Genomic DNA, 27,434 nt, shown 5'->3' on the forward strand with positions numbered 1-27,434 from the left:
CACTCATGTAATCTACAAGCTAAGCTGCAACCACTGTGCAGCATTCTATGTAGGCATGACAACCAACAAGCTATCTGTCTACATGGATGGCAACCAACAAACTGTGGTCAAAAAACAAGTGGATCACCCTGTTGCTGAACACGCAGCCAAACATGATATCCTTCATTTCAATGACTGCTTCACAGCCTGTGCCATATGGATCCTTCCCACCAACACCAGCTTTTTTGAATTGCGCAGATGGGTACTTCCCCTGCAATACAGCCTATGTTCCCATAACCCTCCTGGCTTCAATCTTCGTTAATCACTCTCCTCACCCATCCAGCCCCTTCCCCTTCGCTGTTCCCAATCCAGCACTACACATGATTCCACCATCATACTGTCTTTTTATTTCTCTCCTTTTCCACTACTCCCCTCCCCCCTTCCTCATCTCTCCCCTGCCCTCTGTTTAACCTGCAGCACTTCACTGTCTGCCACCCCAGCCATACTATCCCTCCCCCTCCCTGCCCCAACCTCCTCCATCCCCCACCCAGTTGACACTCCCATCATGCACTGGTGGTGCTCCTCGCAGGGTGGTTTCAGTTGCCTGAGACTGCAGTCGTGTGTGTGAGTTGTGTTGGCATGAGTGTGTGTGTGTGTGTGTGTGTGTGTGTGTGTGTGTGTGTGTGTGTGTGTGTGTGTCATCTATTGTTGACGAAGGCTTTAATGGCCAAAAGCTTTAATTGTGAGTGTCTTTTTTGGTGCCTGTCTGCGACTTAGCATCTCCACTGTATGGTGAGTAGTAACTTTTCTTTTCATAATTGTTACATTCCATCCTGGACTTTCCATTGTTTGATTTTTGTCCTGATTTCATATATGTCTTATGAAACTTTTATGAAGGAGACACATTAAGTTGCAGACAGGCACACTTAAAAGACACTTAACATAAAGCTTTTGGCTACAGCTTTCATCAAGTAAAGAGAAGCATACATCATTCATACACAAAAGTAAGCAAAGCTCATGCACACATGAGTGCCAACTCCAGCATCTTGGCCCGGAATGCAACTATCATGTGGGATACAAGGATCAGTCTGTAGAGAGCAGGGAAGGGAAAGGTATAGTAGTGTACTGGTGTAGAGAGAGACAAATACAACCTGGTGGAGTGTACAAGGGATGGAATTCCAAGCACAGCATCAGGAGGTTGTGGGGCAGGGAGGGTGGAAAAAGGAATGAAGCATGGAAAGATGGGCAAGTGTACTGGGTGAGGGTGACAAACAGAGGGTGAGAGATGAGAATGGGGAGATGTTAGCACAGAGGGGGTGAAACAGTAGGGTGGAGAGTATGGGGACAGTACGTTACTGTATGCTGAGGCCGGGATAATTACGGGAGCAGCGAATGTGTCATAATAATAACTGCCATCTGCACAGTTCAGAAAAGCTGGTGGTGTAGGTGAGCACCTAGATGGCTTGGGTAATGAAGCAGCCATTGAAATCAAGCATTTTATGTTCAGCTGCTTGATGCACCACAGGGTTGTCTAGTTTGCTCTTGGTCACACTTTGTCAGTGGCTGTTCATCCTCATTAACTGCTGGTTGGTAGTCATACCAACAGGAAAAGCTGTGCAGTGATTGCAGCAGAGCTGGGAAATTACATGGCTGCTTTCACAGGTGACTCAGCCCTTGATGGGGTAGGATAAACCTGGGACAGGACAGGAATAGGAAGTGCTGGGTGGGTGCATTAGGCAGGTCCTGCACCTGGGCCTTCCACAGAGATATGATTCTTGTGGCAAGGGGTTGGAATTGGGAGTGGCATAGGAACGGACTACGATGTTGTGGAGGTTGTGTGGGCAATGGAACATACTTTAGGAGGGGTGATAAATATCTTGATTAGGATGTCCCTCATTTCAGGGCGTGAGGATAGGTAATTAAAGCCCTATGAAGGATGTGGTTCAGTTGTTTCAGTCAGGGGTGGTACTGGGTGGTGAAGGAGATACTTGTGGCTGGTTCTCGAGGATTGTAAGAGGATAGGGGGTGTGAGAGGAAATGGCATGTGAGATCTGTTTGTGGACTAGGTCTGGGGCATAGTGCCTGTCTGTAAAGGCCTTGGTGAGACCCTCAGTATACTGAGCAAGGGAGTTCTTGTCACTGCAGGTACAGTCTCCCAGGTGGGCCAGGCTGTATCAGAGGGATTTTTTGGTGTGAAAGGCATGACAGCTGTTGAAATGCAGGTACTGTTGGTGGTTTGTTGGCGTAATGTGGACAGAGGTCCGGACAGATCCATCAGGGAAGAGGAGGTCAACACTCTGGGTTGAGGAGGACCACAAGAAGTGGACAGGAGAGAATGCGTTGGAGCTGTGAAGGAATGAAGATAGGGTGTCTTGGCCCTGGATCCAGACCATGAACATCTCATCAATAAACCTGAACCAGATTAGGGGTTTATCATTTTGGGAGGCTATGAATGTGTCCTCTTCATGGCCCATAAATTAAGTTGGCATAGGAGGGTGCCATGCAGGTGCCCATGGCTGTGTCGCGTATTTGTTTGTACATCTTCCCTTCAAAGAAAAAGGAGCTGTGGGTTAGGATACAACTGGTAAGGTGTATGAAGAATAATGTGGAGGGTCTGGAGTCTGAAGGACATTGGGAAAGGTAGTATTCAGTAGTGGTAAGACCATGGGCATGAGGGTTGTTGGTGTAAGGGAAGTGGCATCGACAGTGACGAGTACGGACCCAGGAGGTAAATGGGTGGGGATGGTGGAGAGTTGGTGAAGGAAGAGGTTGGTGTCTTTGACGTGGTAGGCTAGATTACAGGCAACTAATTGGTGGTGTTGGTCAATGAGGATTGAAATTCTTTCAGTGGGGTCTCAATATCTACCCACAATGGGGCATCCGAGATTGTTGGGTTTGTGGATTTTGGGAAGCATGTAGAAGGTGGGTGTGCGGGGTGTCATACGGGTGAGGAGGGAAATGAATTCAGCGGAGAGGTTCTGGGATGGGCCTAAAGCTTTAAGCAGGGATTGGAGGTTGTGCTGGACTTCTGGGATGGGAACACTCTGGCAGAATTTATGGGTGGAGGAGTCAGATAATTGGCAGAGGCCTTCTGCTAGAAGTCACTGCAACTCATAACAACAGTGATGGAACATTTGTCTGCACATAGGATGATTAGGTCAGGATTTATTTTGAGGTCGTGTATGGCTATTCTTTCTTCTACTCAAAGGTTGGGGTTTCAAGGAAGGGACCTGGGGAAGGATGGTGAGGCCAAGTTGGAGGCAAGAAATTCCTGGAAAGTGACCAGCAGATCGGGAGGAAGAGGGGATCACAGTTGGATGGTGATATTAGTGATATGAAGTGGAAAAGGCAGGGTTCAACATTGGAAATAGGGTGGTTTTGGCTGGAAGGTTAGGGAGCAAAGAAGTGTTTCCATTGCAGGGATTGGCAGGAGGAGAGTATATCTTTGAAAAGTCCAGCACAATTAAATTTGGGTGTAGGACTAAGGGTGAGGCTTTTGGATAGAACTGAAATTTCTGTGAAGCTGAGGGTGTTGGTGGAAAGGTTAATGACTGTGTTATGAGAATGTTTTGGCTCTGGGTTTTGTGGAGCTGTGGGGGGAGTGGCAAGTTGAAAAGATCAGTTAGGCACAGTTTAAGTGCTATGAGGGTTGGATGAGCAGGCAAGCCCAAATCTAAGAGGGGGCAAACTGAGGTATCTGCACTGGGCAGCAATTAAAGGGGGCTTCAAACCTGTGTTCTTGAAGAAAGAAACATTGTTTCCCAAAGTGCCTAGTATCAAGTGCACATTGGTCTACCGATTATTCATATGATTTTGGAATACATTCTAGTTGGTTTTTGAACGTTTTTGAACACATTATAAGTTGATTTCTGAACAAGTCATAAGTTGATTTTTGAATGATTGCATTGTGTACATGATGTGTTTGCCAGGGTAATTCCTGTCACATCTAGAAATATAAAACTTTCCCACAGACAAAATGGGATAGGGCTATACAAGCCGAGTCGAATAAACTTGAACACTTGAATACCAATGGCTGTTTGTTTATGTGGTTGGTTGGGTATGTGAATAATCAGCATTGTCATAACTATAAGCAAAATAGATTCAGACTACCATAGTGGAAACAAATTGCTAACAAGAATAACAGATAAGGAGGATTACACACATTGAAGAGCCAAAGAAACTGGTACACTTGCCTGACATCGTGTAGGGCCCTGCAAGTGCACAGAAGTACCACAACACAACACGGAATGGACTTGACTAATATCTGAAGTAATGCTAGATGGAATTGACACCATGAATCACGCAGGTCTACCCATAAATCTGTAAGATTATGAGGGGTTAGAGATCTCTTCTGAACAGCACGTTGGAAGGCATCTCAGATATGCCCAGTAATGTTCAAATCCGGGGAGTTTGGTGGTCAGTGGAAGTGTTTAAACTCAGAAGAGTGTTTCTGGAGCCACTCTGTAGCAATTCAGGATGTGTGAGATGTTGCTTTGTCCCACTGGAATTGCCCAAGTACGTTAGAATGCACAATGAACATGAATGGATGCAGATGACCAGATAGGATGCTTACATACATTTCATCTATCAGAGTCATATCTAGATGTATCAGGAGACCCATATCACTCCAACTGCACACTCCCCACACCATTACAGGGCCTCCACCAGCTTCAATAGTCCCCTGCTGACATTTAAGGCCCATGGATTCATGAGGCTGTCTCCAGACCCGTACACAACTATCCACCCGATACAATTTGAAACGGGACTCGTCCGACCAGGCAACGTGTTTCCAGTCATCAACAGTCCAATGTCAGTGTTGATGGACCCAGGCAAGGTGTAAAGTTTTGCATTGGCCAGTCATCAAGGGTACCCGTGTGGACCTTCAGCTCCGAAAGCCAATACTGACAACATTTCATTGAATGGTTTGCACACTGACCCTTGTTGATGGCCCAGCATTGAAATCTGCAGCAGTTTGCTTAAGAGTTGCACTTCTGTCATGTTGAGTGATTTTCTTCAGTTGTCATTGGTCCCATTCTTACAGGATCTTTTTCTGGCCACAGCAATGTCAGAGATTTGATGTTTTACTGGATTCCTGATATTGACTGTACACTCGTGAAATGGTCGTACAGGAAAACCCCCAGTTCATCACTACCTCAGAGATGCTGTGTCCCATTGCTTATGCACTGACTATAACACCATGTTCAGACTCACTTAAATCTTGATAACCTGCCATTGTAGCAGCAGTAACAATCTAACAACTCCACCAGACACTTGTTGTCTTAAATAGGCATTGCAGACCACATGGCGTATTCTGCCTGGTTACATATCTCTGCATTTGAATACACATGCCTGTACCAGTTTCTTTGGTGCTTCAGTGTATTATCTTCATGGCGTATCCAAGAAAACGAAATTTTCACAGAAAATTTTTGCCATAAGGCTGCTTTACTAACGACCAGTTGTACAGTCCCTAGTTAGCAGCTGCTTAAGTTCTATTCTTGGAATAGAATAGAAAACACGTAGTACAAACATGTAATAATGCCTAACCAGAGAATAAATGTGGGATGATTGAACTGGTGATTCTGGCAAGGTTAGCAAAGTTAACCCGAGAATAAGTTTAGAAACTGGCAGAAATAGTTACAGTATTAGTGATAACAAGACTGTTCGTTAGAACGAGGAAGAAGAAGAAATGGGGACATCATGCAAATTATATGGAAGAATATGACAATTTCAAATTTATATAAATATTTCATACTACTACTACTTTTCAGTCTCATGCTTGAGAAACTGAAGCACATGAATGAAATGTAAAACTATATCCTAACAAAAACCTTGTAATATGCCTAATAGAAATCTGATTGGTACTTCATGAATTATGTTCTGTTGTGTTATTTACGTGAATGAGGTACATAAAAATAATCATTTATGCCAAAGCAGTCTCGCTTATTTGGCATGTGTTACAAATGCTGCACTATTAGACAGGCTTGTTTCATTTTATCTAGTAGACAGTGACAAAACAGATGTAATCGGATTGAGAAACCACACCAGTCTTGTGTGCTACTTGTAGTTAGTTAACTAGTTAGTTGATTGCATGTTCCATTGATCAGTTGCATGGTACAGTAACCGTTATGGTGTGAAACATGTCACGTGCACAAGAAGTGCATATAGGAAACAAGATTTTGATTAATATTTCTATTATTTACCCCATTCCCTTAAATGGCACAAAATGCATATACTATATTTATAGATTTATTTATTTCTATTCAAGAATTCGTCTGTGGTATAGAAGGAGTTGTCAAGGAGATATGATTTCAATTTATTTTTGAAGCTATTACTGCTGTCTGTCAGACATTTTATTTCATCTGGTAATTTGTCAAAATTTTTTATAGCAGCATATTTTACCCCTTTCTGTGCCAAAGACAGGTTGAGTAAAGGATAGTGTAAGTCTTCCTTTTTTCTGGTATTATAATCGTGAATGTCCCTGTTGTTTTTAAACTGATCCATGTTGTTGAGAACAAATTTCATTAGTGAGTAAATATACTGTGAGGCTGTTGTAAGAATTCCTAATCTTTTAGAAAGATGCCTACAAGATGTATGACTATGAACCCCCACACAATATTCTAACCACTTTCTTTTGAGCAGTGAATAGTTTTTGCCTAAATGTTGAGTTACCCCAAAATATTATTCCATATAACATCAGAGAGTAAAAGTATGCAAAGCATGTTAGCTTACTAATTTCTGTATACTCAAAATTGGCAATTAATCTGATTGCAAAAGTTGCTGAACCTAGTCGCTTTAGAAGATCCAAACTATGAGTTTTCCAATTAAGATTCTCATCTATATGTGCACCCAAAAACTTAGTATGCTCTACCCTGTCTACTGACTTCTGTTGATGTGTTATATTTATCGAAGGAACTGTAATTTTTGCAGCAGAAAATTGGCTGTACTGTGTTTGTTCAAAGTTTAGGGCAAGCCCATTTGCAGAAAACCAATTAATGACTTTTCCAAAGGCCTTATTTGTTTCATTTTCAATTGGAGTTCCTTTTACTGGATTAATAATGATGCTTGTATCATCAGCAAACAGTGTCAGTTCAGCTTCCTGTTTCAGATAGGAAGGGCGGTCGTTCACATATATCAAGAACAGTAGGGGACCCATGATTGAACCCTGAGGAACACCTAATGTAATTTCACGCCAGTTAGATGAAGTGGCAAACTTATTTAAATCACTTGATCCATATAAGGAAACTTTTTGCTTCCTGTTCTGTAGGTATGACTTAAATCACTGATATGCTATTCCATTTATACCATAGAATTGCAATTCCTGTAACTTAATGTCATCCTTCAGACAATCAAATGCTTTCGACAAGTCACAGACAATTCCTATTGGTGACATTTTACTATTTAAAGACTCTATTATGTGGACAGTGAAATTGTGTATAGCTGTCTCATTGGAACAGCATTTTTGAAATCCGAACTGTGATTTACTAAGTATCCCATTACTGTTGAGATGGCTAACCACTCTTGAGTACATTGCTTTCTCAAAGATTTTTGAAAATGCTGTAATCAGGGATACTGGCCAATAATTATTGACATCTTTGGTGGCCCCCTTTTTGTAGAAGTGCCTGACAATGGCATATTTGAACCTGTTTGGGAAAATACCTTGAATTAGTGATGCATTACATATGTGACTCAGAACATCAGCTGTAATTGCTCCACATTGTTTTAATATCTTATTAGAGATGTCATCTACTCCAACAGAACATTTATTTTTCAAAGATTTAATAATTTTACTTATTTCACAAGAGGTTGTTAGGTGAAGCTTAATCAGACTAATTTTTTTCAAAACAGACTCTTCCATGTACTGCCTGGCTTTTTCTTTTGAACTGTTCTCACCAATTTTTTCTCCTACACTTAATAAATGGTTGCTAAATACATTAGCTACTTGTGTACTGTTGGTTAGGATGGTCTCGTTCTCTTTAATTGTAATACTACATACCCCAGTGGTTACTTTTCCTGTCTCCCTTCTAACAACATTCCATATTGATTTGATTTTATTGCCGGAGTTGTTAATTTCTTCTCTAACATACATAGTTCTTGATTTCTTTACAACTTTTCTCAGTATGTTACAATAAGTTTTATAGTATAAATCTACTAGTTCTTGCTGTCTCATACAGTTTTCTTTTTCTTTCTGAAGACACTTTAATACCTGTAGTAAATCTGGGTTTCTTAGAAAAGTGTGTGGTGTTACATTTAGCAATTTTCTTTGGGAAACAATGTTCAAAAAGGAATATAAATTTATCAAGAAATATGTTGCGTTTATCATTAGCATTTGGCTCATTATATGCATCTCCCCAATTAACATTTCTTAAGCTTTCTCTGAAGTGCTCTACAGGTACCAGGTTGAGCGACCTCACTCTTTTACTTAATGGTTTCCGAACTGTACATCCTGTTAGGTTTTGTAAGTTAATCAGTTGTGCATCATGGTCTGACAATCCATTTACCACAGGGAAAGCATGTGTTTGTTTTACATCCTCCTTTTTGTACAAATACACTATCTTTTAGTGTGCTACTGTCTTGAGCTATACATGTAAGGAAATTGATCACTGATTCTAAGTTATATGTTATTAATAACACTTCTAGTTCACTTTTTGTATCGGAATTACTTAGAAAGTTTACATTGAAATCATCACAGATTAATAACTTTTTCTTTTTGTTTGACAGACAGCATAATAGGGAGTCAAACTTTTTTATGAACAGCTCTCAGTCTCCTAATGGGGACCTGTACACTGTTGTTAATATCAGTACTACATTAGCTAGCTGAAGTTCACATGCACAAACCTCAAAGTACTGATCAACACAAAATTTGCCTATTTCTACAGTTTTGCATTTATACCCTTGTTTTATGAAAATGGCAACTCCTCCTTTATCCATCCTAGACCTATAAGTGTAAGATGCTAAATTATACTCACCTATACTGACACATCCATGCCCACATTTACATGGTGTTCAGACAGACAGATATATAAGTCTCATTTTTATTTTTGAGATCATCTAAACACACTAATAGCTCATCTACTTTATTTTTTATTCCCCTGATCTTTTGATTAAGTAAGTTCATACTGCCCTTAGCTTTACCCCTATTTACTGTACGTGAAGTTTATTTTATTCTATTAATCTTGATTGTCATCTGTCTGGACTTTGGCTTTAACCTAAAAAAAACCTGTCTGCTTGGACCCATTAACCACAGGGATCACCCCTTGTGTGACTGTGGACCCCCTTACAGTTTCTGCCAATAGAGAAGCTAACTTATCCAGGTGCAGGCCATGTTAGTGTATCCCCACCTACCACTAGCATTTACTGGAACAACACTTATGTGGGATTTTGCTATTATGTGGAGCATCCTGTTCAGCTCAGTGTTAACATGCCTAACAGCAGTGTTTACCCAGGGATGATCATGACCCTGAAAGACCTCCACAAACCCCACATCTGAGGGCTCAGATTCTGCTCCTATTTTATCCAGGTCAGTCCTAATACTGTATCTTGGATTCATAGCCAGGCTGTTTCCTGCTCCCCCAACTATAATTACCTGATCTTCCTTCTCAAAGTCCCTGCATAGCTGGCCTAAGTTTTCTGTCACCTGGCTAAGGCTAGGACTTGATTTCACAAAACTTGTGACCTGGTACCCTGCACCTAATTTCTCCTGAAGCTGCTGGCCCACACCCCTCCCATGACTGCTGCCTATAAGCAGAATTTTTCTTTTCTTGTTCTGGTTTGATCCTGACCTGTCTTTTTTCTTTAAGCTAATATTCTGCTTCAACATACTTTCAACTACATCTGGATGAGGTCCTTCCTCCACTTCAGGTAGCAAGCCAAACTGATTTACTAATTGAATTTCTAGAGTTTTTTCAAGTGTTTCCCTTTTTTGCCCTTTGCTTGCTACCTTTTTCCAGTTCCCAGTCTCTTTTTCCTCCCTTAACCTACATAATTCCAAGTTCGTGTTTTCTAATTGAGCCTTAAGGGCACAAATTTTTGCCTCCTGTTCTACGATTTTTCTGTCCTTTCTACATAACCTACACTGCCATGGAAGAGCCTCATTTTCTACCCTAGTTTCCTTGCCACTACATTCGCCCCAATGAAACCATAGCTTACAGTCTACACAGAACACCCCCTCTTTCAAATTTCTACAGCAACCACTACATTTGTCACAGATGGTTTGATAGACAAACTTAACACAAATTCCGAGAATAAGTTGACACAAGACCACAGTTGTTCCCTAACCTGCAGCCTACTAACCTGTAAATAAACAATAATGTAAGCAAACTCTTAAGCTTACTTCTGAAAGTTTTAACTACCTTAACTCTGAATGGCCGACACAAATTAATTTGACTTTGAAGCGATAACTCTAGTCCTAAATGAAAATCTACACTCGAGTGAAATTTACGCCGAAAAAATGTAAACAAAACTAGTGACTACCACCCTTTTATGAAATACTTCCTTTTCGATATAAATACGGTCATAAAAGCAAAACCTTCAATAGATAGCCTATAGAAGAAGTATATACCCTAGTCTAAAATGTAATATTAACTAAATTAGCTCTTATTTCAATATTAATCACTTAACTTAGCAATAAATTTGTGTATGCATGTCTGCCTACCTCCAGAGATATGTGTATTAACAGCTTTTTCACTATTAGACAATGATATTTTGGTTTTTCATGTAACAAAATGTTTGATAATCTTTGATTAGGTAATAGATCCTTTTGCAGAAAGGAAAACATGTTGTGTAAAGCTGAAAGATTAGAAAAAAATTCTGGGACTTCAGGATTGAAGAAATGTGTACTGTCTTGCTTGTCTCTTGTCTTTTCTGGTTGTATGTTTCCTGTGTTTAATTTTATGTCACACACAAAAGAAATTTATTAGCTAATGGGCAACAAAAAGTGCACATTTTCTGAAGAGTTCTTATTCTCTTGGTCACAAATAACCCTACCCATTATTACTTGTGAGTTTTTTAAGGGGGGTTGGGTGCCAAACTGGCTGACTGGGAGCAGGAGAGGCGCCACAGGACATTTTAATTTCCACTGTCCTGAATATAAGTTTGTTGGCTTCCATTACAAAGTATGCACGTTTGAATTCCACAGAGCGAAATACAGTGCCCTGAGGCAGCTGCATGATATCAGCAGGTTGGGTGACTCACAAATGCTTCTCCAGGTGCTGGAGAGCAGGGAATTCAATTTCAGATATGTGATGTATGGAGTAGGGATTGCACATTACTAGTATTCTGCAGAGGGATCAGAGGTAGTTCTGGGATGCCTGTGCCCTGGAGATGTGTTTTTGCAGTACCGGATTTGTGAAGGCCATGAAAAGATGCAGTTTATTGTGAAAGTAGGAGTGGGATACAGAGAAAGGAATCTTTATAGTTAGGCATTTTGGGGGCTTTCCATGGTTTAGGCAGCATTTGAGAAATAGGATGTGGGATTGTGTTTTGACCTGGGGAAGAGATACTTCTCTGAACTGGTGCAGAAAGATGGGGCAGGCGTCCATTGTGGCAGGAGTGGTGTAAAGGAAACAGGAAGGATGCATAAATGGGCAAAATACGTGTTGGTGGTTGTGAAAGGCGCTGGATAAGCGAAAAGATGTGTAAAACTGCATAAAAAATAAACACACAGGTACCTAACTATACGCACAAATACATAAAAATGTGCAAAAATGCATGAATCCACATGAAACCATGTAAAAATACACAAAACATGTTAAAAACGTAAAGAAAGGTGGAAGAAAAGGAATGATGAGCTATGGGACTGTGTGTGTGTTGCAATAAGGGAAGAGAGGGTGAAGGGGGTTCGGTTAGGTCGAGGATCAAAGTTTGTGTGGCATTGGCAGATGTGGAAAGTAAAACACCAAAGTATGTCAGGATGAGGCATGAATTGGCATCAGTAGGAATAAACATAATTATAACTATTGGAGGAAAGAATCTAGGGAATCAGATACTGCATCAACAGGCCATGTGGTCACGAAGTCTGTGTCGTGCATGGATGATCATTGATATATTGTGGCTCAGAAGTAGATGTGGTTTGGAAGGCAGTGAATAAACACAGGAAAGAAGAGACAGAATGAACACTGAGAAGAGTAATGCTATAGCAGAGAGTAACAAAGCAAAACATCATGGGGTTGGAGGATGGGAGGAAGCCGTTCGGCAGAATCAAAGAACAGAAATTCCAAGTAGGATTATCAACAATCTCGGAAAAGATAGATTGCTGCTTCCCACAAAAAAGATACCTTAAATTGCAGACAGTCACAATTAAAAACACTTACATAAAGCTTTCAGCCACAGCCTTCATCAGTAAGAGAGAAACATATGCCATTCACACACACAAGCAAGCACACTTCACGCACACATGACCGCTAACTCCAGCATCTTGGGCCAAAATACAGCTATCACATTGGATGCAAGCAGCAATAAGGAGGAGGTGGGAATGGGGCACGGATAGTAGTGTAGAGGTGAGGATAGAGTTGAATGGTGTCCGGCAGAGTCTGTAGGGACTAGGAAATTAACAGGCACAGCATCAGGAGGGTGTGGGGCTGGGAGGTGGGGAAAAAGGAGCAGAAAAGGAGAGGAGAGGGGAAAGATGGGCAGGTGGATTGGGAGAGGGGTGCAAACAGAGTGTGGGAGACGAAAATGGGGAGGAGGTGACAGATCAGAGAGGGTGAAAACTGTTGGTTGGAGGGTGTGGGGACAGTATGTTACTTAATAATAATTGTGGGAGTGGAGAATGTGTTGTAAGGATAACTCCCATCTGCACAGTTCAGAAAAGCTAGTGATGGAGGGAGGGATCTAGATAGCTCAATTAGTGAAGTAGCCATTGAAAGCAAGCATTTTATGTTCAGCCGCATGTTGTTCCACAGGGTGTTCTACTTTGCTCTTCACCACAGTTTGGCAGTGGCCGTTCATTCTGGTGGACTGCTGGCAAAACTCTGATATGGCACTGTGTTGTACTGTATCACCATGACTCTGGGCCACATGGGAAACGTACATGCAATTTGTAGGACTTCGTGCAGGGAGGGGTCAGATTATCTTAAGGCTTGTGTGCAGGTATCCTTATCTGGGGCCAAGTGAATTTAACTTTGGATTTGTAGACAGCAAATAGACCCCCAATCTGGGCATGTGATGTCACTTACATAGAAACCTGATGCTGGTTTAGCTGCTGCTGCCACAACTCAAGATATTTAACATCTATAGCAGTTCTTGGTGAATCAAAACTGTGACATCATCAGCACCAATATTGTAACCCTCACTTTAGGACCAACAATATTTATTCAAGACAAATAAAGTTGAGTGACAATGAATTAAATTTGTCTATTAGTCCACAAAACCAGATAATAATATTTCCTGCTGAAACTTAAAATAAGCCAAAATAGATTTAATATGAGATAGTTCATGATGAATTCCAGTATGCCACACACACATTTAGTAAGTATGACATTAAATAAAGTTCTATTATGATTAGCAGTGATGGAAACCTTACAGTCATTATTCCTAGCACTGTGCACACAATAAACAGTTATAGTGGTCAGAGTTGACTGGTAGAGGTGAATATATAAGGGTTGGAACTTAAATAGTGGCAACTATTTATTCACAACCAGTAGAAAAGAGTTACGTATTTGCACTTGTTACTGTCTTTCAAAGTAGTCACCAGCATTGCATGGAACCCATTGCCAGTGATGTGGAAGGTGTAGTATACCATTAGTAGAGCCTGTTCTGTTGATGGTGCGAATGGAGTGGTCTAAAGTTATGATGATTCTTGTATACAACTGTGATGGTGTTATCCTAATGCATTACAGTCCTCCACGGCAGATCATCAATGCACAGTATTACGGTTCATTTTAGGAGCATCACCTACAATCAGCTTTGTGAATGAAGCGGCAACACTTTCTGCTCAACTCACCCATCATTTTGCTTGACAATGCATGGGCACATACAGCACAAGCCGTGGCTGCTGTGTTCGGTCAATGGGACTGGAAAGTACTGTACCATCCACCACACTCCCCAAACTTTAAGTCCTTGTGACTTTGATTTGATTCCAAAGATGAGGAAACCATTTCATGGTATTCGCTTCAGAACTGTTCCAGAAATTCGACAGGCAGTAGACCACTCCATTCGCACCATCAACAGAACAGGCTCTGCTAATGGTATACTAAACCTTCCACATTGCTGGCAACATGTTCTACACAACACTGGTGACTACTTTGAAGGACAGTAACAGGTGCAAACATGTAACTCTTTCGTATCAGTTGTGAATAAATAGTTGCCACTATTGAAGTTCCAACCCTCGTATAATATCAACTGAGCAGCCTTATATTTGCCCACTACAGAAATCCATGTGACTGACCAATGACATTGACAATGCTCTCACTGCAGGTTTCCCCGCCAGGCATGTATGATGTCACACATATTAGTTACCTATATCTTCCATTTGCACGTCTGGTGGTCTTACTACAACTTTCTTCTTTAAACATTTCTATCAGTAGTGCTGGGATTTACACAGCCTGAAGGTAAATACTAACAAGCCTTTCTGTGTCTGAAATATTAGAAATTTTCTCAGATTAATTTTCCCCAAAATGAAATGGTTCCTAATTTATTATGGCCTCAACTATTACTGAATTAGATACTCTATGTGGCAGAGGTTTGTATTTAAACATACTTAATTGATAGTTCTTGATTCAGAGAAGAAATGAATGAGTAAATGTCAGCTTGCAGTTTCTATATTTCCTATTTTTAATATGTTTTGTGAAAATAATGTATTACCATCATTATTAGGTTTGCTACTATTTGTTTATTGTTCAAACTGGTTACAGATGTCTGCTGAGGAAATTTTTCTCAAGGAAAAGTGTGCTGAATTAAGAGAGAAAATTCAGAAAATAGTTACTGAAATAACATCACTGAAAAATGTAACTGACAAACACAGACATGAGTATGAATGTGCAGTAATGGCACAGAAACAAGCTGCAGAGAGAATTAGTTTTCTGAAGGAAAAGATCTTGACAGCAGAACAAGAATGCAGAAAGGCAATTTTATCTTTAAGCGCTTTTGTGGATTGTAAAATTTGAACTGATGCTGGAATTATGTTTCAGTAATTGTCTCTACCAATTACAGAAACCTGAAATTTAGATTCAGCAGTTTCCAATTGAATATTTCTCTAAGAACTGTGGAATACATAAATAAACTATATAAAAGCTGACTATATTATGAAAAGGATAAATTGCTACTCATCATAAAAATGACATGTTCAGTTGCAGACAGGCACAACAAAAAGACTGTTAAACACTGAGCTTTTGACCAAAGCCTTTTCAGAAAAGAAAATAAATTATGCATAATCACACAAGCAAGCACACCTCACATGTCCATGACCATTCTTCTCAGCCTCTGTGGCTAGAATGCAGTGGTGTCATGTCGAACAGAAGCAGCAGTCTGGAGTGGGGCGGGGAAGAGGGAGGGGATAGCAGGGTGCAGATTGTGGAAGAGAAGTCAGTGCTGCCTGATGGAATGTGCAGGGACTAAATGGTGGCTAGACAAGGCTGCTAGCCATAGCCTCGAGTGTCTCCTCCCACATCCCCCTCTCCCCCCTTCCTCAAAGCCTCCCTGCACCATACCAGGCAGCCTTGTCTGGCTACCATGACCTGTCAAGCAGCACTAACTCCTCTCTCCACACCCGTACTCTGGTATCCCTCCCCATTCTCTGCCCCACTCCCCTGTCTGCAAATCAATGTGTCATCTTTATGGTGAGTAGAAATCTATCCTTTTCATAATATTGTTGATATTCTAACCTGGATGTTCCATTGTTACTTAAAAGTTGTCAACTATAAATGGTTTTATTCGCAGGCAAGCAATTTGTTTTTATACTTATAGATGTTCTAGTCAGATAGTTGGGTACAGTATTGAAATGTAAAGAAACATCTTCACTGCCACTGAATATGTTTGCATACTATTTTGGTATAATTACTTCTTATCTCAACACCAATTAAGTTTTTTACAGTGTTAATCTTAATCTCAAGTACATCCTCTGTTCTCTTCTTTCTTGAACTAGAAAACTTCTTTTATTTTTGGAATTACATTATGATTCACATGCCTCTGTCTTCTTATGCACAGCAGTTCTTGTCCTGCGCCAGTTCACTGCATTCAACTATACCAGTAAGAAACTCTCTTTGGTTAAATAGTTATTCGTTCTGCTTAAATAAATTCATAACACTAACACACATAAGTTACTGGATTATATTCTATCAATAACTCGTGCAGTTATAGTTCTGAAGCTTCCATATTACCCATAAAAACCAGAAGGTTAGGCAAGCATATTCTGTTATACCCCCCCATGAACCATGCACCTTGCCGATGGTGGGGAGACTTGCATGTCTCAGCGATGCAGATAGCTGTACTGTATCAGTAGTTTCAGGGGCAACACTCTGGATGATTGACTGAACTGGCCTTGTAAAATCAACCAAAACAGCATTGTTGAGCTGGTACTGTGAATGACTGAAAGCAAGGGAAACTACAGCCATAATTTTTCCAGAGGGCATGCAGCTTTACTTTATGGTCAAATGATGATGGCGTCCTTTTGGGTAAAATATTCCGGAGGTGAAATAGTCATCCCCCATTCAGATCTCTGGGCGGGGTTACTCAGGAGGACATCGTTATCGGGAGATACAAAACTGGCATTGTACAAATTGGAGTGTGGAATGTCAGATCCCTTAACCAAATAGGTAGGTTAGAAAATTTAAAAAGGAACATGGCTAGGTTAAGGTTAGATATAATAGGTACTAGTGAAGTTTGGTCGCAGGAGGAACAAGACTTCTGGTCAGGTGAATAAAGGGTTATAAATACAAAATCAAAGGGGGTAATGCAGGAGTAGGTTTAATAATGAACAAAAAAATAGGAACATGAATAAGCATAGTGAACACATTATTGTAGCCAAGATAGACACAAAGCCCACACCTGCCACAGTAGTACAAGTCTATATGCCAACTTGCTCCGCAGATGATGGAGATATTGAAGAAATGTATGATGAGGTAAAAGAAATTATTCAGATAGTTAAGGGAGATGAAAATTCAATAGTCATGGGGGACCGGAATTTGATAGTAGAAAATGGAAGAGAAGGAAAAGTAGTAGGTGAATATGGACTGGGGGGTAAGGAATGAAAGAGGAAGCTGCCTGGTAGAATTTTGCACAGAGCATAACTTAATCATTGCTAACACTTGGTTTAAGAAACATGAAAGAAGATAGTATACATGGAAGAGGCCAAAGACACAGGTTTCAGATAGATTATAAAATGGTAAGACAGAGATTTAGGAACCATGTTTTAAACTGTAAGACATTTCCAGGACTCTGACCACAATTTGTTGGTTATGAACTATAGATTTGAGCAGTTTGTTCGGGTTGGTTGCACCAAACAACACCCATTTAGCAGTAGTTTATTCATTCACAAAGGCTCACAAAGAACTGCACATGGTGGAACAGCCCAAAGACAATGCTCAGAGTCCAAAGATGATGCTCAGAGTCCAAAGATGAATGCATATTGATGCTGATGTCGACCTCATTGGCGCCACAGATTAAAACTGAAGAAACTGTAGAAAGCTTGAAATTTAAGGAGATGGCACCTGGACAAACTGAAAAAACTGGAGGTTGTAGAAAGTTTCAGTGGGAGCATTAGGGAACAACTGACAAGAACCGAGGAAAGGAATACAGAAGAAGAGAATGGGTAGCTTTGAGATATGAAATAGTGAAGGCAGCTGAGGATCAAGTAGGTAAAAAGATGAGTGCTAGTTGGAAATCATTGGGTAACACAAGAGATACTAAATTTAACTGATGAAAGCAGTAAATATAAAAATTCAGTAGATGAAGCAGGTGAAAAGGAATACAAATGTCTCAAAAATGAGATTGACAGGAAGTGCAAAATGGCTAAGTGGAAATGGCTAGAGGACAAATGTAAGGATGTAGAAGCACAGATCACTAGGAGTAACATAGATACTACCTACAGGAAAATAAAAGAGACCTTTCGAGACGAGAACCACCTGTATGAACAGCAAGAGCTCAGATGGTAACCCAGTCCTAAGCAAAGAAGGGAAAGCTGAAAGGTGGATGGAGTATACAGAGTGTCTATACAAGAGCAGTGTACTTGAGGTCAATGTTATTGAAATGGAAGAGGACATAGATTAAGATGAGATGTGAGATGCAATACTGTGTGAAGAATTTGACAACCCACTGAGAGACCGAAGTAGAAACAAAGCCCCAGGAGTGTATAACATTCTGTTAGAACTACTCACAGCCTTGGGAGAGCCAGCCATGAACAAACTCTTCCATATAAACACCCTCAGATTTCAAGAAGAATATAATAATTCCTATTCCAAAGAAAGCAGGTGCTGACATTTGTGAAAATTACCAAACTATCAGTTTAATAAATCATGGTTGCAAATTACTAAAATGAATTCTTTACAGATGAATGGAAAAACTGATAGAAGCTAACCTCGGGGAAGACCAGTCTGGATTCCATAGAAATGTAGGAACACACAAGGCAATACTTACCCTATGCCTTCTCTTAAAGCTAGGTTAAGGAAAAGCAAACCTACGTTTATAACATTTGTGGAATTAGAGAAGGATTTTGACAATGTTGACCGGAATGCTATCTTTCAAATTCTGAAGGTGGCAGGGGTAAAATACAGGGGGCAAAAAGCTATTTAGAATTTGTACCAAATCCAGATGGCAGTTATAAGAGTCGAGGGGCACAAAAGGGAAGCAATAGTTGAGAGGGGAATGAGACAGGGTTGTATCCTACCCCCAATGTTATTCAATCTGTACATTGACCAAGCAGTAAAGGGAATCAGAGAAAAATTTGGAGTAGGAATTAAAATCTGGGGAGAAGAAATGAAAACCTTGAGGTTTGCCGATGATGTTGTACTTTTGTCAGAGACAGCAAAGGACTTGGAAGAACAGTTGAATGGAATAGACAGTGTCTTGAAATGATATAAGATGAACATCAACAAAAACAAAATGAGGATAATGGAATGTAGTTAAATTAAATCGGTTGATGCTGAGGGAATTAGATTAGGAAATGAGACACTTAAAGTAGTAAAGGAGTTTTGCTATTTTGGCAGGAAAATAACTGAGGATAGTTGAGGTAGAGAAGATATAAAGTGTGTCGACTGGTGACAGCAAGGAAAGTGTTTCTGAAGAAGAGAAATTTGTTAATATTGAACATAGATTTATGTGTCAGGAAGTCTTTTTTGAAAGTACTTGTATGGCGTGTAGCCATTCATGGATATGAAACATGGACGATAAAAGTTTAGACAAGGAGAGAATAGAAGCTTTTGCAATGTGGTGCTACAGCAGAATGCTGAAGAGTAGTGGGTAGATCACATAACTGATGAGGAGGTACTGAATAGAATTGGGGAGAAGAGGAATTTATGGTACAACTTAACTGGAAGAAGGGTTAGATTGGTAAGACATAATCTGAAGCATCAAGGGATCACCAATTTAGTATTGGAGGGAAGCATGGAGGGTAAAAATCATAGAGGGAGACCAAGAGATGAATGCACTCTGCAGATTCAGAAGGATGTAGGTTACGGTAGTTATTCGGAGATGAAGAGGCATGCACAGGATAGAGTAGCATGGAGAGCTGCATCAAACCTGTCTTTGGATTTAAGACCACAACAACAACATTCTATCATACTCCTTGGGATAGTACTGGGAAAAAATTTATCATTGTATGCACACACAAACCACTGAGCAAACGAATTAGACAATTTTGAATTCAAAATGGCAACTACCCTATGGAAGTGACATGGACACCAGAAAAAAAACCTTATTGTGGCTTCCTGGAGTCTGTTGTAAGATATGGAACAATCATTTTCGGAGAATGCATGTTGTGTACATAGAATATCATTGCTACAATAAATGGTGTTTGTAATATATACGTAGTGATTATCGACAGCCACACCGACAATAGCTGCCCATTCTCTCGACTAGCTTCTTTGCCTCTAACTTAGTCAGTGGCCATATTTCTTATTTGTATGTGCTTCCTGTTATTATGTTCTGAGTAATAAAAGTCTATTTCAATCATAAGTGTGGATTCATTCTACTCTCCATTGAGTGTGGTGCGTGAATACCCACAGTGGTAACTCCGTTTTTCCCTTGATTTTGGTGCAGCCATAAAATTTTCTTGTCTTGTTACCCAACACACTCGTGCATCAAATTAATTCTTGTCAGACAACAGTAACATAGCAGGAATGACATGCCATGCTGCCGACTTCAGATCTCACTCTCTCGGGCAACTATGGATTTACATTCCAGAATGAGATTTTCACTCTGCAGCGGAGTGTGTGCTGATATGAAACTTCCTGGCGGATTAAAACCGAGTCTCGGTTGGGCACACATTTTTAATCTGCCAGGAAGTTTCATGGATTTACATTCTCATGAATGTTACTCACTACTGACATTCCATCCAGCATGTGATTTTCATTTCATGCAAGAAACACATTGCTCTGTTGAGGGCTCAGACCACTCACAGTAGTGTTTTAAAATGGCTATGACTGTTGCATGCATGCTGATTGCCCCTTCTGCACCTTTTGTGCTGTGTGTGACATGCTGACAACCCCTCTCCCACGCCGTTACAAAGACTTCATGTGACACTGTGCCTGAGACACTGCCATTGCACTCTGCTAACTGCACTTCACCACAACACACTGTTTCTCTGCCTCTCCTAGATGCTCACGTGGTGCAACACGAGCATGTTGGATAGTTTCTGAAGTTATTGCAGCTACTCAAGGGCAGCCCAAAGACTTCATCTGCCCTGGTCAACAGTATTTTGGACATCCATAGCATCCATAGTGATGATACTAAATTCATGTGCTCAACTATTTGCATGAACACACTGACCTGATTAGCAACCTAATATTCTTGCCACCTGCCTCACCTAAATAGGCCAGCATGCATCACATTTTTATCAAGTACCTATCTCGCTCACCAGAGGATACACTTAGTCATATCATACATGAAGAACAGCTGGGTGACAAATCACCATCACAGCTCTAGCACAAATTGCACATCCTCATCAACCCTGAAGTGCTTCTGGATGTGGCCCTATGAATATTGTGGGTAGTGAAGCTGCCCCCAGAACTGCAATTACAACTACTGTCACATGTCACTGAGCCTTTGGATCCCTGACTTCACCTCACTGACTAAATGTACCCATAAAATATCATTTCCATCTCCTTCCCTCAGCAAGCCACGCTGAGTTGGCCATAGTTGGTAACAGTGCATCAACTCCCCCTCCCCCTTCTCCCCTCCCCCCTCCACATATGGCAGGAGGAGCACCATATCATGCATGATACAAGACAGCATCATACTGCCACTTGGGAGCCAGCCATTAGCCCTACTGGCTCTTGACCACCCCACTCTGCTCTCTCCTCTGGCGAACTGTGCAGCGATAGTAGCCAGCATAATATTGCAGATCATGCAAGCAACTCCCATCACACTTCACAACCTGTCTACCCACTATGCTGGTTCCACATGACATCTGGAAATGCCATGAGGAACTGTCAACCTCTTTGTGCATGGCACACAAATATGCTGCAAGGGCCAGTCTAAGTGTCTTGTCCTGCTTCACTGCATCAGGATGCTACCTCCAAGATCAGTCATCATCCTCTGTATCTTCATCATCCGGCAGACTTTATGTGCTCGATTGAACTACTAATCTACTCTTCCTTTTTGACATGGCTGTTGATTCAAATGTCACCCCTCCCTCCATTACCCCTCTGAGCCTTCTGTCATCATCAACGGTTCTATGAGCAGTCAACAAATCTGATATCACTGTTCATGGTGCCACCAATCTTTGGCTCCAACTTACACCTCAACTTCAATTCTTTTGGACCTTCCATGTCACTGCGATGGACAGCCTGGTCTTTGTGATCAATTTACTTACACAATTTAGTCTCTCACTGGACCTTCATGCAGCTCTCTTGCTTCACCACGCATTGGGTAAGCGCATTCCCAGCTTCTTTACCTCCACCCCTACCTCACCTGTAGCTATTGTGACTTTTTCATCTGTACTTCCTCTGAGTTTCTCTTGTCAGCTCCCTCGCCAAGATCTTGATTCAAAGCCAAGACACAGTTGCATCATGTACCAAAAACAACATCCTTGCTCAGCTGCTCACTAATGTGTCATCCAACTTGGCCCATGCTCTCCACATGGTCGGTGAACTCACCACTTCACAGCCACCTTGTACTGAGGGTCCTGCCAACTCACTGCCCACCTCTTTGTTGCTACTCATGCTGCAAACATACAAGATCAGTGGCTCTCATTCCCTTAATGTTTTATGTGACATTTCTCCTCCCCCTTCTGAGAAACCCTGCACCCCACCCCCACCCAGCACCTCTGAACAACACGTTGACATGATGTGTAATGGTACCTGCTACAGGTTAACTACCATGGAACACCGCTGCCTACTACAAAGCTAGATGCCTTATTGCTAAGAAACTATGTCATGGAAAGTTAGCTATGCAAGAACTTTTAGTCGCTGGTACTGTATGCCTGTCTGATAGCAATAGGTCATCCCCAGTTCACCTGGTTCCTATTAAAGACAGTATCTTTCAGTTATGTAGAGACTGTCATAAACTCAACATATGTACTGTTATTGACAACTATCCATTATGCACACTCAAGACTTTATGCAACAGAGCCAAGACTTGCAGTTCTTCAATGTTATTCTGAAGCACAAAGATAATATTCCAAAGACTGACATTTTCACATCATTCAGCCTGTTTGAATATTGCTTTATACCATATGGCCTGAAAAATGCCAGCACTCTCAAGCACTCAGTCATGGATGTTTACATCTTCACCACTATGGACACGAGTGAAATTTCAGTTGGTGCTGTTCTCCAACATGTTGGTGACACCTCACAAGTGCTCCATTTATTTTCCGAAAAACTTTCTTCCTCTCAACCCACATGGTCGACCTTCGATAGAGAACTGTTAGCGATCTATGAAGTTGTGTTTTACTTCTGTGAGAACATAGAGGAGCAAGAAGTTACAGTTTTTACTGACCACCAGCTGCTCGTAGATGCCCTCCATAACCCTGTGGCCAACATCATTCATCCCCCCCCCCCCCCTGCCATTTCCAGCACATGGATCTTATGTGCCAGTATATTACCAACGTCCGCTACATTAGAGGCACCGACAATGCTGTGGCTTAGATGTTTGGACAACATGGCTGTGGAGAAACAGCGATTGCTATAAATTAACTCAGTATTAAGAAAACAGTCTTAATCACAATTTTTTATTTATTTAGTGCCAACCGGTTTCAGTCCATTGCAGGGGCCATCTTCAGGACAAAAATATGGTCGTCTGCTGGTGGCTCCTCTGACAGACATAAAAAATCACAATTAAGACTGTTTTCTTAATACTGAATTCTGTGGCTGACTATCTGTTGCGTGTGCACTCTATTTCCTCCCCAATCAACCTAAATCAGCTGGCTTACCTGCAAGCACAGGACCTTGAAATCCAAGACTTATTGCATCATCTTCTTCCACTTTGACCATTGAACCACATCATCTCCCTGGTTCCGTTACTGGTTTTGTGTGACATGTCTACAAGTACACCCCCATCTGATTGTCCCTGCATCTCTTTGACTTCAAGTTTTTACAGTCTTACATGAGCTTGCACATCCTAGCATCATGGCTGCCACTCACCTGGTAACTGAGCATTTTGTCTGGCCCAGAATTCAAAAAGATTGTTTTGCTTGGGATCATGCATGTTTACTCTGCAGTAAAGTTAACTGTCATATCCAACCTCTTCTAGTGCAGGTTTTGCCACATCATCTCAACCTTGTCAGTTCTCTGCCCCCCACCTGATGGATTTAAGTAGATCCTCTCCATGATCGACCGTGCCATGCCAGCAAATGGGTGGAATCTGTTCCTTGGACATTTTGTCTGATGCAGTCGTGCAAGCCTTTGTAAATATTGGGTCTAATACTAACAAAGAGATAGAGGGGCTGGCCAGTACTTACCTCAGCTCAGTACAGCCGATAGATACACATAAAACAGAACTGAAAATTTACATTCCTAGCTTTCGGAACTTTGTTCCTTCATCAGGGAGGAGAGAGGGGAAAAAAAGGGAAGAAGGGAAAGTGGATTCAGTTACTCACAACCCAGGTTATGAAGCAACAGGGAAAGGTAAACAGGGAGGGTAGCAAGGATGGAGGCATGGTTGTCAGAGGGAAGCCAAAGATATTCTACTGTAAGTACTGTGCCAGCTTCAACCAAAGAGGATGCATACAGAAGTAAAGAGGTATATAGTATAAAGATAAAGATAAACACAACTATGTAGGATGAAAAGATGCGTGAATAGCTAAAGAGGAAAGGGAAAGAGGAGAAGACTGAAGAGTGAATGGGAGTGAGGTTGTTTAACGTAGGTTCAGTCCAGGGGGATGGCGGGATGAAAGGATGTGTTGGAGTGCAAGTTCCCATCTCCGCAGTTCAGAGGGACTGGTGTTGGGTGGGAGAAGCCAAATGGCACATACGGTGTAGCAGGTTCCTAGGTCCCTAGAATTATGCTGGAGGGCATGCTCCGCTACTGGGTATTGGGCATCTCCTAGGCGGACAGTTCGTCTGTGTCCGTTCATGCGCTCAGCCAGTTTGGTTGTTGTCATGCCGATGTAAAAGGCTGTGCAGTGCAGGCATGTCAGTTGATAAATGACATGTGTAGTTTCACACGTAGCCCTGCCTTGAATTGTGTATGTTTTACCAGTAGCGGGGCTGGAGTAGGTGGTTGTGGGTGGATGCATGGGGCAGGTTTTGCAGCGGGGTCGGTTACAGGGGTAGGAACCGCTGGGTAGAGAAGGTAGTCTGGGAATATTGTAGGGTTTAACAAGGATGTTACGGAGGTTAGGGGGGCGACGAAAGGCAACTCTGGGTGGTGTGGGGAGAATTTTGTCAAGGGATGATCTCATTTCAGGGGTTGACTTGAGAAAGTCATATCCCTGGCGGAGTAATTTGTTGATGTTTTCGAGGCCAGGATAATATTGGGTGACAAGGGGGATACTTCTGTGTGGTCTGGGGGTAGGAACATTGTTGTTGGATGGGGAGGAATGTATTGCTCGGGAAATCTGTTTGTGGACAAGGTCTGCAGGATAGTTGCGGGAGAGGAAACCACTGGTCAGGTTATTGGTGTAGTTGTTGAGGGATTCGTCACTGGAGCAGATACGTTTGCCACGAATACCTAGGCTGTAGGGAAGGGAGCGTTTGATGTGGAAAGGATGGCAGCTATCAAAGTGAAGGTACTGTTGTTTGTTTGTGGGTTTGATATGGACATAGGTGTGGATGTGAGCTTCAACAAGATGAAGGTCAACATCCAGGAAGGTGGCTTGGGTTTTGGAGAAGGACCAGGTGAAATTCAGATTCGAAAAGGAGTTCCCACTCCTCTCCCACCTGAAACCTTTCTTGTCACCATAGATGCTACATCCCTTTACACAAACATCCCACATACCCATGGTCTCTCTGCCCTTGAGCACTACCTCTCCCAACGCCCACCCGAAGATCTTCCAAAAACCTCGTTCCTTATCACACTTACCAACTTCATCCTCACCCATAATTACTTCACTTTTGAAGGCCAGACCTACAAACAAATCAGGGGAACGGCCATGGGAACCAGGATGGCTCCCTCCTATGCCAACCTCTTCATGGGCCGCATGGAGGAGGCTTTCCTGAAGACCCAACAGCTGCTTCCCCTGGCCTGGTATAGGTTTATAGATGACATCTTTGTGGTCTGGACTCATGGTGAAGAAACACTCCTTAATTTCCTCCATAACCTCAACTCCTTTTCGAATCTGAATTTCACCTGGTCCTTCTCCAAAACCCAAGCCACCTTCCTGGATGTTGACCTTCATCTTGTTGAAGCTCACATCCACACCTATGTCCATATCAAACCCACAAACAAACAACAGTACCTTCACTTTGATAGCTGCCATCCTTTCCACATCAAACGCTCCCTTCCCTACAGCCTAGGTATTCGTGGCAAACGTATCTGCTCCAGTGACGAATCCCTCAACAACTACACCAATAACCTGACCAGTGCTTTCCTCTCCCGCAACTATCCTGCAGACCTTGTCCACAAACAGATTTCCCGAGCAATACATTCCTCCCCATCCAACAACAATGTTCCTACCCCCAGACCACACAGAAGTATCCCCCTTGTCACCCAATATTATCCTGGCCTCGAAAACATCAACAAATTACTCCGCCAGGGATATGACTTTCTCAAGTCAACCCCTGAAATGAGATCATCCCTTGACAAAATTCTCCCCACACCACCCAGAGTTGCCTTTCGTCGCCCCCCTAACCTCCGTAACATCCTTGTTAAACCCTACAATATTCCCAGACTACCTTCTCTACCCAGCGGTTCCTACCCCTGTAACCGACCCCGCTGCAAAACCTGCCCCATGCATCCACCCACAACCACCTACTCCAGCCCCGCTACTGGTAAAACATACACAATTCAAGGCAGGGCTACGTGTGAAACTACACATGTCATTTATCAACTGACATGCCTGCACTGCACAGCCTTTTACATCGGCATGACAACAACCAAACTGGCTGAGCGCATGAACGGACACAGACGAACTGTCCGCCTAGGAGATGCCCAATACCCAGTAGCGGAGCATGCCCTCCAGCATAATTCTAGGGACCTAGGAACCTGCTACACCGTATGTGCCATTTGGCTTCTCCCACCCAACACCAGTCCCTCTGAACTGCGGAGATGGGAACTTGCACTCCAACACATCCTTTCATCCCGCCATCCCCCTGGACTGAACCTACGTTAAACAACCTCACTCCCATTCACTCTTCAGTCTTCTCCTCTTTCCCTTTCCTCTTTAGCTATTCACGCATCTTTTCATCCTACATAGTTGTGTTTATCTTTATCTTTATACTATATACCTCTTTACTTCTGTATGCATCCTCTTTGGTTGAAGCTGGCACAGTACTTACAGTAGAATATCTTTGGCTTCCCTCTGACAACCATGCCTCCATCCTTGCTACCCTCCCTGTTTACCTTTCCCTGTTGCTTCATAACCTGGGTTGTGAGTAACTGAATCCACTTTCCCTTCTTCCCTTTTTTTCCCCTCTCTCCTCCCTGATGAAGGAACAAAGTTCCGAAAGCTAGGAATGTAAATTTTCAGTTCTGTTTTATGTGTATCTATCGGCTGTACTGAGCTGAGGTAAGTACTGGCCAGCCCCTCTATCTCTTTGTTAGTATTTGTTTCACATCTTATATGAGATTTTCCATTAATCATTTAAATATTGGGTCTCTCATTTCAGCTCTCCCTCCTCCATCACAAGTGATCAGGGAGACAGATTGAGTATCTATTTATTTCTAAGCTGTGCACTTTATGCCATACCAACAACTTCTACATCATGGCA

At 41.9% G+C, this 27,434-nt stretch overlaps 1 protein-coding gene across 1 annotated transcript in view; it reads left to right on the top strand.

The window, feature by feature from the left end:
* The window catches only part of LOC126481750 (putative leucine-rich repeat-containing protein DDB_G0290503), a 196,237-nt gene that overhangs the window by 125,553 nt on the left and 43,250 nt on the right, over window positions 1–27,434 (top strand). Inside the window, exons 6-7 of the mRNA XM_050105705.1 lie at window positions 14,829–15,038; window positions 22,696–22,905. Of these exons, the coding sequence (XP_049961662.1) occupies window positions 14,829–15,038; window positions 22,696–22,905 (420 nt within the window). The remainder of the gene's footprint in view (window positions 1–14,828; window positions 15,039–22,695; window positions 22,906–27,434) is intronic.

Source organism: Schistocerca serialis, chromosome 5 (genome assembly GCF_023864345.2).
Source record: "Schistocerca serialis cubense isolate TAMUIC-IGC-003099 chromosome 5, iqSchSeri2.2, whole genome shotgun sequence".
NCBI lineage: Eukaryota > Metazoa > Arthropoda > Insecta > Orthoptera > Acrididae > Schistocerca > Schistocerca serialis.